Source organism: Monodelphis domestica, chromosome 2, assembly GCF_027887165.1.
Source record: "Monodelphis domestica isolate mMonDom1 chromosome 2, mMonDom1.pri, whole genome shotgun sequence".
Lineage (NCBI taxonomy): Eukaryota > Metazoa > Chordata > Mammalia > Didelphimorphia > Didelphidae > Monodelphis > Monodelphis domestica.
This window is the reverse complement of record NC_077228.1, coordinates 267,033,902-267,050,379: the sequence shown is the minus strand read 5'-3', so window position 1 is coordinate 267,050,379 and position 16,478 is coordinate 267,033,902. Positions and strand designations below refer to the sequence as shown.

General features: G+C 44.9%; 1 protein-coding gene across 2 annotated transcripts; it reads left to right on the top strand.

Annotated features, from left to right (window-relative positions):
- The first annotated feature begins 421 nt into the window (after positions 1-421).
- SLC44A4 (solute carrier family 44 member 4) lies at positions 422-16,453 on the top strand. Of its 2 annotated transcripts, XM_056817919.1 has the most exons (21): positions 422-523; positions 2,979-3,027; positions 3,186-3,259; positions 3,364-3,442; positions 4,559-4,658; positions 5,032-5,154; positions 5,389-5,449; positions 7,588-7,678; positions 7,777-7,860; positions 8,135-8,373; positions 8,630-8,729; positions 9,797-9,894; positions 10,593-10,690; positions 10,928-11,199; positions 11,371-11,465; positions 11,662-11,765; positions 11,882-11,955; positions 12,176-12,246; positions 12,866-12,960; positions 13,076-13,160; positions 16,204-16,453. In XM_056817919.1, the coding sequence occupies exons 1-21, from the start codon at positions 490-492 to the stop codon at positions 16,326-16,328; spliced, it is 2,151 nt and encodes a 716-aa protein (XP_056673897.1). In that variant the 5' UTR covers positions 422-489; the 3' UTR covers positions 16,329-16,453. The 2 variants fall into 2 exon arrangements, with proteins under 2 accessions (XP_056673897.1, XP_056673898.1); XM_056817920.1 differs by lacking the exon at positions 3,186-3,259 and having other exon boundaries at positions 424-523.
- The last annotated feature ends 25 nt before the right edge of the window (positions 16,454-16,478 follow it).

Below are 16,478 nucleotides of genomic sequence, written 5' to 3'. Positions count from 1 at the left end.
CTGTCTTGGTCTTGGTGGGGAGAAGGTACTGGCAAAGATCTTAGGGATGCCTGCTGGGAAAAGGAGGAAGCAGAGTGGTCAGGTGTCAGCTAGGGCCCAGTCCAAGAAAGGGGAGGGAGTATCAAGCTGTGGTTAAAGTCCTGTGGGACAGAAGGTGACCCTTGTTCTTGGAGACAGACTCCAAACTCTCACCAGAAAATGGTATTAATTTACATACATTTCAGAAAAGCCCTGAGTATTGTTTCAGGTCAGATTGCCCCAGCCCAGCCCCAGTTGCAGTCACCTCCCTAACCCCCAATCAGGTTCTTGATTGGGTCATGCAAAGACCTGGACAAGGAAAGTTGGTAGGCCAGTACAGGACCACAGGTGAGAGGCAGGGGTGGGGATGATGACGGCAGCAGGGAAGGAGGTGGAGCTTGGAGGCTGGCACCAGGTAAGAAGCTAGCTCCCTAGAGAAGGCGCCAATTCCTCTGGAGCCTTCCAGTAGTCATGGGGAAGGAAAAAGATGAGGACGAGGCTTATGGTAAGGCTTGGGGCCAGCCGCGTAGGACCCTGAAATGGTGGGTCTGGTTAAGGGACTGCAAGGGCTTCAGGGATGCTGGGAAGGGCCAGAGTCCTGGGACTCCAGAGGAAGTACAGGGAAATGAGCTTGCATTACTGAGGGGGTCAGATCTCCGGGATTCTTAAGAGGAGCAGAAGGAAAAAAGAGGCTGCATAGACTGGGTGGAGGAGATAAGGAGAAGAACCTAGGGAGGAGGATTTAGGGAGCTGGACCCGGAGGTGTAAACTACTGAGTCCTTGGAGGTAGGAGGAAACCAGATGGTGCAGGAGTTAAAAGGATGGAGTCTCAAAGAACTGTGAGCTTGGGTCCTTGTGAGGTGGATGGGAGGACTGAGCTTGTGGATTCCTCTCAGCTAGAGGGGAGAAAGAACTCCTGGGGCCCTCTGGAGCTTAGAGAAAGAATCCCTCAAGAGACTGGACACTCAGGTTCCTGATGGCTAGGGAAGATTGGATTCTTGATCCTGTGGAGAAAGGACTGGGAAACTGAACCACTGAGCACCATCTGAGTTACTAAAGTGAGAGGGGGAACTAGAGGGAAGAGGCCACTGCGAGAGCTGAATGCCTGTACCCCTCTGAGGAATCAGGAAGGCAGAGGGTGAGTCCTTATGGACTTCCTGGAGACGGCTACCGGTCAATGATTGACCTGCCTAAGAACGGACAGAGTCCAGGGTAATTGGGGAAAACAGACACCCCCTCTCCTGACCTTGCCAACCTCTTTTCCCTTACCCCTGGCCCTTTCCAATACCTTCCTCCCCTCTCCTAATCCTTCCAGAGGATTCTTTTTCACCTCCCCTGGGTGTGCTCTAAGTTCAGGTGTTTCACAGTTTGTCCATAATCCGAGCAATACGGCTCCACTTAAATTCAGGCATCACTCTAGCTTTCTTCACTTCCTCACCACTGGAACCAAGGAGCTGAGGAAGAAAGAACCAGAGGCCCCGAGAGGGATGAGAGGCTAAAGGCAGCCCAAGGGTTAATTCTTTGTGTTTCTACAATCTGGAGTCCCCAGACAAAACCGATGCCCGCCTCCCAGTCTCCCTCCCAGCTGCTGCTCCTCATGCCCTAAGGGAAGGAGTGAGGAATTCATACTGGAAATTCTGGCCCTGAAGGCTAATAGAGAAATTAAAACTACCTAGGAGGAGGCGAATGGGGGAGGCTTGAGGACCAGAGAGATTAATGGAGCCTGGAGAGAAGATGTATAAACCGAGAATGACAAAGGCCCAAATAGGAAGAAGAGAGACTCCTGACTGGGGGAGGGAGAAAGGTGAAGGCTATTTCCTGGGCTCAAGGCCATGGCGGTGTGAACCGGAAAAAATGGTCTGATAAGCATATAGATGCAAGGTGGGGCTGGGGAGGAGTTCCCGCTGCCAGGTAACCTGGCGTTCCCAACCCTTTACTGAGTCCTGCATTCCTTCTGCACTCTTGTCTCTGTCTCCCTCCCAAACCCATCTCTCTGGTTTTCTTTGTCCCTCTTGCTCACCTTTTGTCCAACTAACTCTCTCTCTCTGTCTATCTCTCCATCTCTTTTTGTCCAACTCCCTCTCTCTGTCTCTTTTTGTCTGTCTCCCTCACTCTTTGTTTCTGTCTCTGGCTGCTTCTCTTGTCTATCTCTGTCTTTCTCTCTTTGTCTATTTTTCTATCTTTTTGTCCAATTCCTTCTCTCTTGTCTCCTCTGTTTCTATTTTTGTCTCTTTGTCTGTCTCCCTCACTCTGTCTCTCTGTCTCTGTCCTGTTTCTGGTTGTCTCTGTCTAACTGTCTTTTTGGTCATCTTTCTCTTTCTCTCTTGTCCACCTATCTCTGACTATTTCTCTTGATCAATCCTTTTTGTCCAACTGCTCTGTCTCCTCTGTTTCTATGTCTGTCTATCTCTCTGGTTCCCGGTCTCTCTCCTGTCTGGCTGTCTTTCTTTGTCTATCTCTATCTCTTTTTGTGTGTGTGTGTGTCTCTCTCTAGGATTGTCTTTCTGTCTCTGCCTTTCTGTCTCCATCTGTCTCTCCTAGTCTTTCTTTTCCTTTACCCTGCAAGTAAAGTTTGACACCTGTGAAAGAAGCCTCTGAGGCAGCAGCAGGGGAAGGATAAAAGGGCTTGGGCTAGCCCTTAAGAAAAGGGAAGAGGGCATCTAGGTGACTCGGTGGATTTAGAGACAAGGAGGTCCTAGGTTCAAATTTGGCCTCAGACACTTTCCAGTTGTGTGACCCTGGACAAGTCACTTAACCCCCATTGCCTATCCCTTACCACTCTTCTGCCTTGGAACCAATTCATAGTATTGATTCCAAGATAGAAGGTAAAGGTTTAAAAAAAAAGAAGAAGAAAGGGAAGGAATTTGTTCTGAAGAAGACAAGGCTGACCCACAAAATGACAGCCATTAAATGCTAATGTATGTAGTTTTGAGTCTGCCTTCCTTCATTCTCCCCCTCAGGGAAGCCTGTCGAATATGATCCATCTTTCAGAGGTCCCATCAAGAACAGGTAACATTTCCCACACCACAACTCCTATCCCTGATGTACACACACACACACACATACACACACCCCTAAACAATGATCTTTCCAAGTCTCCAGCATTTATCCCCTTCCTCACTGCTTTGGTTGGGGGGGATCTCTTTTCCACCCTTCGTTCTCCCTAGGAGCTGCACTGATGTCATCTGTTGTGTCCTCTTCCTGGTGTTCATTGCAGGCTACATTGTTGTGGGGATTGTTGGTGAGCTTTTCCCTTCCTAGAATCTGAAGGTGGAGGGAGAAGGATGTGTCACAAAGAGATTAAGATCTGAATGTCCTTTACCTCTCCATTTCTTTGTCCCTCAGCCTGGTTATATGGAGATCCTCGTCAAGTTCTTTATCCCAGGAACTCTACAGGGGCCTATTGTGGGATTGGAGAGAATGAGTAAGAGAACCTGAATGCTGGGTCCCTGAGAGAGGGAGGCACTGAGGATGGATCTTCTTCCACTAGAAATTAGTTCCCTCCTACCTTGGAGAATCCTCCCCCAACCTTCAAGATCCACCTTGAGTCTGACCTTCTCCATCAAGCCCCCCTGATTTGTCTAACCCACAGAGCTCTGTCCCTGCTCCGGCCCCTGTTGTTTGGAAAGTCAGCACTGTATCATTTGGCTTACAGTTGTTATCTGTTTTGTTTAGGTCTATGTGTCTGGTTACGCCCTAGATTATAAGCTCCTTAAGAGTAAAGGCTCCAATAGCTCAGGGCTTGGAACCAAACAGTTAATCATTTTGTCTTCTATAAAATAAGAGTTTATAGTGGATCTTTAAGGTGCCTACCATCCTGGGTCCTGTGGGTTCAAATCAGTTCCACAAATACTTCTTAAGTGGTCAACTTACTATATAGACAATACAAAAAAAAAAAGAAAAGAAAACTAGCCCAACCCTTGCTCCCAAGGAAGTTTCTAACCATCTAGAAAATCTATAGTATAATATGTTAGAGTTTAAACCTTATCACCTGAGAGATTCAAAGAAGGAGGACATAGTACCTAGTAGGAAGTACTGACTCCAGACTCAGAGAACCTGAGTTCATATCCTACCTCCAAGGTTTAATGCCAGTATTGCCCTCAGCAAGTCATCTGAACTCCCTGGGTCTCTGTTTGGCCATCTGTAAAACCAAGGAGGTGAAGTAGATTTTTTGTTGCTGTCACTTGAGTTGTATTGGACTCTTCGTGACCCCATTCGGGGTTTTCTTGGCAAAGATACTGGAGTGGTTTGCCATTTCCTTCTGCAGCTCATTTTCCAGTTGAGGAACTGAGGCAAACAGGGTGAAGTGACTTGTCCAGTGTCACACCTCTAGTAAGTGTCTGAGGCCAGATTTGCCTTCAGTGAGTTGAATCTTTCTGACTCAGGCACTGGACTTTATGTACTATGGTGCCATCTAGCTGCCCCTTGGAGTAGACAAGCCTTTGCAAAATCCAAATCCCCTCAAGACCCAAAAGCTTCTGAACCTCTGAGTCTGTAGCTACCTGACCCAGGCTTGTGGTCCTGACCTCTCTCCTTACAGAAAGAAGCCATACCTCTATTACTTCAATATCGTGAGCTGTATCACAGCTACTAATATTATTACAGCTACTATGAATGGACTTCAGTGCCCTACTACCCAGGTCAGAGCCTGAACATAGGGGGGCCTCTTAGGGAATCCCACGTCCTCTCCCAGCCCCTAAGGAACCCAAAGAGAGCCCTGGATTAGAAACCAGGAGACCTGGATTCAAATCCCAGCTCTGTTACTTAACCTAAGTGACCTTGGAAAAATTACCTAGCCTCTCTGGTCCTTCCCTCAACTCCTCTAACAGAGGGAAGTTAGAATAAATGGTCTTTAAGGTCCTCTCCAACTCTGACCTTCATCTTTGCCCTCAGGGTCCTCTTCCCCAACCCTCTTAGAGTTCCTCAGGATCCTGGTATTCTCTCACTTAGCCCCTTTGAGACTCTGGCAAATAGTTGCCTATTGTATGTAGCCTTCCTCTCTACCCTGTGCAGGTCTGTGTTTCTTCCTGCCCTGAGTCCTTCTGGATGGTAAACCCTGATCAGTTGTATCAGACTGTGGAGGATGTCTTCAATTCATCCATGATCTTCTGTCAGCCTGGGGTTAATCCCAAAATGGTAAGACTTCTTTCCACTAACACATAGATACACACATACACACACACATACATGCATACATACATACACAAGCTATGATCCCAAGTCCTGCCAAACAACAACCAAAGCCTTCCTGGGAAAAATATAGACTAAAGGAGATCAACCAGAGATTGAATCTTCTCCATATCACTCCTCCTCTAGTGGGGCGTACGTGTAAGTACATGTATGTAACTGCAACCTTCTCCTTTTTTCCAGGAAGTGATTTCAAGTCTGCAGTTGGAGATCTGCCCTGCTTTCCTCCTCCCCTCTACTCCAGGTTAGTAAATGATTTGTCCTTTCACAAAACTACACAGATAGAAGGAGCTTTAGAGTCTCTAAGCCAAGTGCTTCAGAGTAGGAAATTGAGGCCCAGAGAAAAGGGACCTGTCCAAGGTCACTCAACAAGTTAGAGGCGATCAGAACCCAGGTATTCTACTTCTCTCTGTCCAGGACTGTTTCCCTTGCACTTGACTTCATTTAGCACCAATTTATTTGCCATTGTGCATCCAATGTGACTCAGTGGATTGAAAAGTAGGCCTGGGCAAATCACTTAATCCCCTTTGCCCAGTCCCTACTGCTCTTCTGCCTCGAACCAATACACAAGATTAATAATTAATAAGATGGAAAGTAAGGGGTTTTTAACTAGACTGAAAGGCCCAGTTCAAAGTTCAAACTCAGTATGTCTAAAATAATTTTCTTTATCTTTCCCCTTAAACTCCCCATTTCTCCTAATTAACTTCCCTCTTTCCATTTAGGGCACTACCATTCCTCCAGGCATTCAAGTTTAATGCCTTAGTCACTCACTCAATTCAAACCCCCCCCTGGACTCTCCAGCCCCCCCATCCACTCTGCCTACCCCAAATCCAATCGGTTGTCAAGTCTTGTCCAGTTTACTTGCTCAGTGTCTCTACTAAATGAGACAATCATCGTAGTGTAGGCCTTTGTCACGTCTCACCTGGGTCATTATCATAGCCTCCTAGTTGGTCTCCTCAGATCCAGGCACTCGCAGCCCTCTCTGTTTGCTATTTGACAGAACCACTTTAGAGTGTGCCTCCAGACTATTCTTTCAGGTTCACTACCCTTGAGCACACTGCATTACAATTAAATTATGCTACTTTAGCTGTTCCCTTTCCACCTTTACCCCCCTACACTTGAAATGCTTTCTCTCCTCACCTATACCCCATTGGGATCCCTAACTTACTAAAGGGATTCACCCACTTTAAAAGACTTTTCCTGATTCTCCTAGCTATGACATGGTAGGAGTGGAATGAAAATTTGGTATTCCTGTGTAAAATGGATTGGTAAGAGGGAAGACTGAATGCAGAGACCAATTAGAATACTGTTGCAGGGGGGCAGCTAGGTGGCTCAGTGGATTGAGAGTCAAGTCTGATCATGAAAGGGCCTGGGTTCAAATCTGACCTCAGACACTTCTGAGTAGGTGACCCTGGACAAGTCACTTAACCCCCATTGCCTAGCCCTTACTATTCTTCTGCCTTGGAATTAAAAAAAAAAAAAGAAAGACTGCAGTGGTCCAGGCAAGAGATGATAAAGGGCCTGAACTATATGGTGGTTGGGATACAAATAGAGGTGAGAAGGTAAAATTAATTGAAGATGGGAAGGGGTGAGGAAAGGAAGAGTGAGAATGAAAAGTCCAAGTTGACTCCTAAGTGATTGGGAGAATGATTAAGTTTGGAAGAGGAATAGATTTAAGGGGAAAGATAATGATGTCTATTTTAGACCTGTTCCTATCTATGGAACATCCCCAAGTATTAGGCACTTTATCATCTGAGAATGGGATTAATCAGAAGAGATCATCAGGAGAGGGAGGGCTTATATATATATATATATATATATATATATATATATATATATATATATATATATATATATATATATATATATATATATATTGATTTTGGAGTCACTTGATTGGTCAATTCCATGGAAGATGATGAGATCACTTAAGAGAAAGTTTAGAGATGGGAGCAGCTAGGTGGCTCTGTGGATTGGGAGTCATACCTAGGTTCAAACTGACCTCAGACACTTCCCAGCTGTGTGACCCTGAGCAAGTCATTTAACTCCCATTGCTCAGCCCTTACTACTCTTCTGCCTTGGAACCATTACACAGTATTGATTCTAAGGTGGAAGGGAAAGAGAGACAGAGACAGACAGAGACACAAGAGGGCTGAGGGTAAGCAAGAGATAGGGGACAAAACATGATGATGAACCTACAAAGGAGACTGAGATCTCTGAAGTATTAGAGTAGGACAAGCCCATACTTTAGGAAGGTTTTTGTTGGCTTCCCAAGGAGGAGCAGGAGCTAAACATCCTTACATGCAGCAAGCATTTATTAACCAGGGAGCTGGGAGCCAGGTACCACATGAATCTGACCTTCACCAAATTCTCCCTTTCCAGCTCTGGGCCGATGTTTTCCTTCCAACATTAACTCCATGGCTCTTCCTGATTCAAACACATTGAATGCAACCAATATTACTCAAGGCATCAAGTGAGATATTCTTCTTCTCTTTCCTCCCTTATCCTAGTTCTTTCTTCCACCCACACTTTGGCCCTCATATTTAGTTTGACCCTCATTCTTTACTTCAGTGGTCTCCTGAAAACCCTTAATGCCCGAGAAATTAGCACCAAGATTTTTGAAGATATTGCACGGTCCTGGTACTGGATCCTCATGTGAGTTGCCATATTTATCCAGAATCCCCCATTCTTTCCTCAGTCTCTTTAGGAAGCACCCCAAGAACCAATGGGGATATTGACTTAGAAATAGAGGATGAGAAAAATAAGAGAGTGGAAGAGCAACTTGGGGTCATTGAACTGAGTAGGCTTCGAAAGACTGGGAGAGAGAAATAGTACATTATGGGCCAAGGAAGGCAGCATCAGGAACAGGGTGAAGAACACAAAAACTTTGGGATCATCCATCCCTCATTCCATCCCTTCCTATCCTCAGTGCCCTGGCTATATCTCTGGTCTTGAGCTTGTTATTTTTGCTGTTACTTCGCCTTATGGTGGGGCCCTTGGTGCTGGTGCTGATTTTGGGGGTGCTAGGGGTTCTCGCATATGGGATCTACCACTGTTGGATGGAATACAAGACACTTCGGGATAAAGGAGCCCCCACCATTTCCCAGCTGGGCTTTACTACCAACTTCGCCGCCTACAAAAACGTTCAAGAGACCTGGCTAGCTGCCTGTGAGTCATACCCTACCCCCTCAATACCCCCAGATCCCCAAGCCCTCTAAAACCCAGCAAAGGCCTATCCCTATAATTTGAGCCCCCATCCACAAAACCGCTTACCGATTCCCCCATACTTGTTGCCAAATACTGGATATATTGCTGACCTTTCCCAAGGGTCTTTAGGGCTGGTGGCTGTACTCCCGATTATACTAACTCCATATCTTCTCTACCATTTCTATACTTTCCCCACTCCTCCCCATTTCTCTCATAGTGATTGTGGTCTCGGTGCTGGAAGGGATCCTCCTGCTGCTTTTGATCTTCCTCAGACAGAGGATCCGGATAGCCATTGCTCTCCTGGAAGAAGCCAGCAAGTTAGTGGGGAAGAGAATGGTGAATGATTTGAGATGTGTGAGGAAGGAGCATGGGGCTGGGAGTGGGACAGAAATGAGTCAAACAGGAATGGGTGTTAAGAGAGTTGAGACTTGCCTAGGATCACACAGCTTGGAAGTGTCTGAGTTCAGATTTGAATGTAGGACTCCCAGTTTCTAGGCCTGGCTCTCAATCTACTGAGCTAACTATAACTAGTTGCTCCTATTCTCCCCTTTTTCTTAAATAAAGGAGCATAAGGCTTTATAAGCTTTATAAACCTAAGGAATTTTATGCATTTTAAAGCTTAAAACTGCAACAAAACTTTTAAGTATAAATTATATTTAGATATTTCGATTTTTAAATTTATTTCATTGTTGTGAGTGCTACTTACAAACCTGTTTCTCCATGTAATTCTCATCCAAGTCTTCATAAACCCTCTGCAAAAGAATTTATCCTGCACCCTGTGGCCCTTTTAGAATCACAGTAATACCAGTGTACCCCTCAAACTCCATTTGTTGTTTCAATCTACCTTCTGTGGTTGATCCACATTTTTCTAGGCATACATTGGATTTTTTTTTTAAATAACCCTTACCTTCTATCCAAGACAGAAGAGTGATAAGGGCTAGGCAATTGGGGTTAAATGACTTGCCCAGGGTCCCAGAGCTAGGAAGTGTCTGAGGCCAAATTTGAACTCAGGACCTCTCATCTCCAGGCCTGGTTCTCTATCCAATGAGCCACCTAGCTACTCCTAGATAATAGGATTTGGAGCTAGAAGGGACCTTAGAGATTGTCAAGTCCAACCTCTCATTTTACAGGTGAGGAAACTGTCCTCAGTGTCTTTTACTCCACTTCTGGCATACAATTCATTTTATTAATCATGACTTTCATGGGACCTATATTCTAACTGTATAAAAAATATGGTGGAAGGGAGAGCATGTTTGGGAAGAGGAACAAAGGGATGGGAGTGGTAGGGTAATAATGTATATAAATAATGCTGAGAGACCCAGAGCAATAACTGGGAGATTAAAAGAAATGCATCCTGGTCTATGAGTGAATGTCTCTTCTGCAGGGCTGTGGGACACATGATGTCCACCATGTTCTACCCGCTCCTGACATTTGTCCTCCTGCTCATCTGTGTGGCTTATTGGGCCATGACAGCTCTGTATCCTCTGTCCCAGCTCCCCTATGCACTAAACTCCTGACCCTTGTGCCCCCAGGGAGCCCCAGACTATAGCAGGGAATTGTGTGTCTCCCTTTGAGTTAAGGGAGCCTTGTTGATAATGGGGAAGCTGTTTCCTCTTGACAGGGTCTGAAGAAGCATCTTTTCCTAGTCCCAATATGTTCACTACTATCAAAGGATGATAGGATTTAGAGTTGGAAATAGTTCATTCCTTTTACAGATGAGGAAATAGGCTGTGAGATGGTCAAATCATATGTAAGTGCCTGGCACATTTGTTGTTGTGCAGTCATTTCAGTTGTAGCTGATTCTTCATGACCCCATTTGGGGTTTTCCTGGCAAAGATACTGGTGTGGTTCTCCATTTCCTTCTCCAGCTCATTTTACAGATGATGAAACTGAGGCCAACAGGGTTAAGTGACTTGTCTAGGGTCACACAGCTAATAAATATCTAAGGCTAGATTTGAACTTGGGAAGATAAGTCTTCCTGACTCCTGGTCCAGCATTCTATACTGTCTCCCCTAGCTGCCTGTCTATAGGCACTTAATAAAGGCTTGCCCAATAAAGGTTTCCTCAAAGTCACATAGGTAGTAAGTAATAGAACCAGGATTCCAACCCAGGTCCCCTGACCCCCAAATCCATCCCTTCTTCTACTATCCCATGCTTCCTTGACTCCTTCCCTGGGTATCTGGCCACATCTGGACAACCTCAATATGGATGGTGGGCTCCCAATTCCAGTGACCCAGGATGTCAGGATGTCAGGATCAATGAGACATGTCAGCCCCTGGTAAGGAAACTTTGGGACAAGAAGGCTATTTGGGAGAGAGAAACTAGAGGACAGGATGGAGATTCTTTGGTGCTCCCTAAGGAGGGTGACCTCACAATGAGTTGGGAGATAAAAGGAAGGGAGGTCTAGGATGGAACTCGAATTAGAATGAGATTATTCTCCATTCCCCTTTCCTAGCACAGTGCTGACACAAGGACTAATTAATAGCCCTTTCCTATTTTTTCTTTTCCCTTTCAGGTCAATTTTTCCAGTCAACTCAATTTCTCCATCGACAAGTGCCCCGGTCTAACTTGCCAGTTCCTCGGTTACTCCTCTTCCGGGCCAGCTCAGCGTACACTATTTAACCTGCAGATCTATGGGGTCCTAGGATTGTTTTGGACGGTCAACTGGGTGCTGGCCTTTGGGCAGTGTGTCCTGGCTGGAGCCTTTGCTTCCTTCTACTGGGCCTTCAACAAGCCCAAGGATATCCCGACCTGGCCCTTGGGAGCTGCTTTCATAAGGACTCTATGGTCGGTGTAGCTCAGGGACATGAATGCTTGATACTTTCAGAGAAATCAGAAGGATTGAAACCCGGGATTCTTAGGGGAGGGACCTGGGGACTGGAGGAAGGGGGATGGAGGACAAGGAAGGCTTGGATTTCAAGTGAGTTTAGCCCCTAACAACTGGTCTCATCCCCTCAGTTACCACACAGGGTCCCTGGCCTTCGGAGCCTTGATCTTGACTATAGTCCAATTGGTGAGGGTTATCTTGGAGTACTTGGATCATAAACTAAAAGGTGGGAGCAGATCGATCAGGTACCTGAGGTTTGGTGGGGGGTGGGGAGTGGGGGGAGGCAGATAAGAGCTAGGCCTCATGCTTCCATTCTGTGGAGAGGGGAGGGTTGGCATCTTAGGGGACTCCTGATGAGAGAACCTGTGACCAGACACTTAGATCTTCCTCTCCTCTCTACCCCACATCACTCCCACCTGCAGGAGCCCAGAACTCCCTAACCCGATGTCTTATGTGTTGTCTTAAATGCTGTTTCTGGTGTCTGGAGAAATTCATCAAATTCTTAAACCGAAATGCATACATCATGGTGAGGCCTCTGGGACTCTGTGCCCCCACCCCAATAGCACCCCCAATAGCAGATAGTATAACTACTGAGAAAGCAAATATCTTAGGAATCTTCCCTTCTCATTTCTCTTCTCCCAGATTGCTATCTATGGCAAGAATTTCTGCGTGTCTGCTAAGAATGCCTTCATGCTGCTCATGAGGAACATTGTCAGGTCAGGGTGTCAAATCCTCAGCCTCACGCCTTCAAACCTCCCAAGATCCATCCCCTGCCTCCTGATCTTAAGGAAATTCCTATGCAGAGAGATCCATCCTCCATCCTGCTTTTCCTCCGAACCCCTAATCATTCACCTCACCCCACCATCCCATCTCTGTAGTTGCTTTGTTCTTAACTTTCCCCTTCTCCAATGATAACTCCCCAAATTCTGCCAACAGAGTGGTCGTCCTTGATAAAGTTACAGATTTGCTGCTTTTCTTTGGGAAACTGCTGGTGGTGGCAGGAGTTGGTGAGTAAGGGCAGGGAATTTAGAAATAGAAGACACTAGGGACTTAAGAGCCAGGCCTAGAGATAGGATCAAATCAGACCTCAGAAACTTCTAGCTGTGTGACCCTGGGCAAGTCAATTCCATTGCCTAGCCTTTACTACTCTTCTGCCTTGGAACTAATACATAATATTGATTCTAAAATGGAAGGTAAGGGTTTAAGAAAAAAAGAAATTGAAGACATTACATAGAGATTACTTAATCCAACCAATACTCTCTTCCCCCTCATTTCAGAGGAGAAATCAAAACCCAGAGGTAGAACACTTCATAGGATCCACAATTTAAAGAGAGATTAGAATTTTGATTAGTAATTTAAGGCCATGGAAGTTAATTACCTTATCTACAGATACATAGGCATACATAGACATAGAAGCAGTAGGAAAAAAGAGATCCTGTTCCAAAACCATTCATTTTGTCACACCACCTCAGTGGAGTCTGGAGGGGCCCTAATAAAGGCAATTGTGTGTGTGAAAGAGGGGCAAAAAGTCCAGAACTAGAAGAGATGAGCCTATTGGGGTGGGAATGGAAGAGGATGATAGAGCTGCTTCACACCCTCTACATGACTTTTTTCTCCTCTCTCCAGGTGTCCTCTCTTTCTTTTTCTTTACTGGCCGAATCCCAGCCCCAAAGGAGGAATTTCGTTCCCCCAACCTCAATTACTACTGGCTTCCCATCATGGTGAGTCACTTGCCTCTATCCTTATTTCTTTGGACCTGAGTGTTCCCACCACCTTAATTTTCCCTCCTCCAAGGGTCCTTACCTTTCCAAGTTCCTGTTATCCTCTATATTCCAGATCTCCATCTTTGGTGCCTATGTTATTGCTTCTGGCTTCTTCAGTACCTTCAGCATGTGTGTAGATACTCTCTTCCTCTGTTTCTGTAAGTATTTCCTCCTCCTAGAAACATGATTTTGCACCTCCCTGTTGAAGGCATGAATATGTGCCTTCAACAGACTGGCATATCAACCCTCATCATGTACCCCTAGAGGAGATTTGGAAGGGGAAAACTCTTGACAAAAATGGTGGACAGAAGCCAAAAGACAAGAGCTTGGGGGGGGGGGGGGGGATTTGGATTCCAGCCTGAATCTCAAACCAATTTGACAAATATTTATGAAGCATTGGCTATGGGATAGACACTGTGCAAAAAGTAAGAAAGTCTCTTGGGAGGTCCTAGGTTCAAATCTGGCCTCAGACACTTCCTAGCTATGTGACCCTGGTGTAAGTCACTTGACCCCCATTGCCTAGCCCTTACCACTCCTCTGCCTTGGAACCAATATACGATATCGATTCCAAGATGGAAGGTAAGGGTTTTAAAAAAAAGTCTCTGACCTCAAGGAATTTATATTCTACTGGGGGAATACAACACATAGGGACAAATAACCCAAGGAACACTAAAAATTGGGGTAGGAAAGGCATCCACACATGGAAGTCTTTCCTAAAAAAGATGGCACCTGAGCTAAGCCCTGAAGAAAGAAAAGGATTCTGGAAGACAGAGATAAGTAAAGTGTTCATTCCAGTCATGGAGACAAAGACAACTTCTGCAAATGCAAGGAGATGGGAAATGGATTACTAAGGTCTGGGGAAAGTTAGTAATCCATTTTAGATGAAACAGAGAGTACTCAAAAGGGAATAGTAATATTATAAAAGACATGAAAAGTGAAGAGTTTTAAACTTCCAGATAGAGAAGTTTGTGTCTTTTCCTGAAGGTGATAGACATGAAAATTCTCTCTTTTTTAAACCCTTACTTTCTGTCTTAGAATCCATACAGAATATTGGTTCCTAAGCAGAAGAGCAGTAAGGACTAGGATTAAGTGATTTGCCCAGGGTCACCCAGGTAAGAAGAATCTGAGGCCAAATTTGAACCCAGGACTTCCCATCTCTAAGCCTGGATCTCATTCAACTGAACCACCTAGCTGCTCCTAACACCATGAAAATTCTTGACCAAAAGAATGACTAGGTCAGACCTGTACCTTAAGAAAATTATTTTGACAGCTATATGAAGAGATGGATTAGGAAGGAAAGAGACAAACCAAGGAAAGCAATTAAAAAACTATTATAATAGTTCATATGAAAGGTGATAAGACCCTAAATAAGGATGGAGTTAAGATTGTCAGAATTTAGCAACTGTTCAGATATGGAAGGTGGAGAAAGAAAAGTCAAAGATAACCTTAAGGTTTCAAACATAGATTACTGGGCATATGATGGTGCCAAAAATAGAAATAAGTCAAAGAGGAGGTTTGGGGCTTGGTAAGATAATGAGTTCCATTTTGGACATATTCAATCCAAAATACCGATAGGACATTTGGAAATGTCTAGCATGCAACTAGAAATGTGGAACTCAGTAGAAAAATTAGGGCTGGATATATAGATTTTTGCTAGGGGATGAAGGATGTTAGAAAACAGGGCCTTCAGGGACACCAGAGGGAATAGAAGGTAAAGGGACAGGATTAATAATGATCCAACAAAGGAGACAAAGAGCTAAATCTTAGATTTAAAGGCAATTCTCAGGAGGAAGGCTCTCTGAGAAAATGGGCTTTAAATTCAGTTCTACAAATATTTGTTAAAGTTACTACTGTGAACAGTACACTGGGATAAGATGCTGGGAGAGATACAAGTTTAGGCAGAGCACTTCTGTGTTCTCATTGAGCCTTATTTTCTTTTTTCTTTTTTTTTAAACCCTTACTTTCTATCTTGGAATCAATACTGTTTATTGGTTCCAAGGCAGAAGAGTGGTAAGGGCTAGGCAATGGGGGTTAAGTGACTAGTTCAGGGTTACATAGCTGGGAAGTGTCTGAGGCCAGATTTGAACCTAGGACCTCCCATCTCTAAGCCTGGCTCTCAAGACACTGAGCTACCCTGCTGCCCCGGAGCCTTATTTTCTAAGAAGGGTATGGGAATATGGTATACATATGAAATTTAGGGAAGTAAATGTTACATATGTAAAATACACATAGATCTTAACCCTAGGAGAGTTCAGAGTCCAAAGTTTGTGGTCACTTTATGAACCTCTTTCCTCATAACAATGCAAGCATCATTCATCTCCATTTCACAGATAATCGCAACAATTATAGCTTGAATTTATATGGCACTTTAAGGTTTGCAAAGTATTGCCTCATTTTATTCTCATAACTCTGGAAGGTAGGTGCTGCTGTTAGCCTCATTTCACAGATGTGGAATCAAATCAGTCACACAAAGATTTAAATGATTTGCTCAGGATCAAAAAGCTATGAAGTGTCAGGCCAAATTGGAATTCAGTCTTCAGAACTCTAGGTCTGGTGCTCTACACCTTGCATCACCTAACTACCCAGTTTTCTAAATGAGAAATCTGAGACTCAAAGGGAGGAAAGTGACTTTGGGCACACTAAATTATAAAGTGGCACACCTAAGATGAACAATGCTGGGCAATACCACCGGAGAAAGGAAATATGCTTGTTGGGAACCTAGAAATGGTTTCATGCAGGCAGTGGCATTTGAGCTAGGTTTGAAGGAGAGGTGGGCTTTCAAAAAGATGAAGAATTAATAGAATGGAAAGATATAATTAGACATCAGAACTGTGAATGAGAATGGGATGAACACAACCATTAGAAGAGGATAGCAAAATGAATTAGAAGCCAAAAAGTCAAGGTGGGGGGGGGGGGGTTGGAGGGTTTTTAGGCCTTATTATCGGTTTCATGATAACAATGCGATAAGGACTAGGCAATTGGGTTTAAGTGACTTGCCCAGGGTCATAGAGCTAAAAAGTGTTTGGGGCCCTATCTGGACCCAGGACCTCCCATTTAACGGTCTGGTTCTATCCACCCAGCTGCCCCAGGGGGTAGTGTTCTGAAAGAGATTATATTATACTAAGTGAGCGAGGGAGGGCCAACCCCTAGAGGGCCTGGGAGAGGGTAGAATTCACGGGGTGCTTCTGGCTCCCGGCTCAGTGGAAGACCAGGAACGGAACGATGGCTCCCCGGAGAAACCCTACTACATGCCCAAGAACCTCATGAAGATTTTGGGGAAGAAGAACAGGCGCCCCTCTGGGGAAAAGAAGAAACGGAAGAAATAAACAGACCTGGCCTCAGAAGCTTTCTCCCCCGCCCCAATTCCCATCCCCATCCTCGCCCCCGGGCTTCCAGATAAAGATTTTGTAATCTGCAGATTTTATTAAAAACTGATTCTTTTTTCACAAAATTCACCATCTCATTCATTCCAAGCC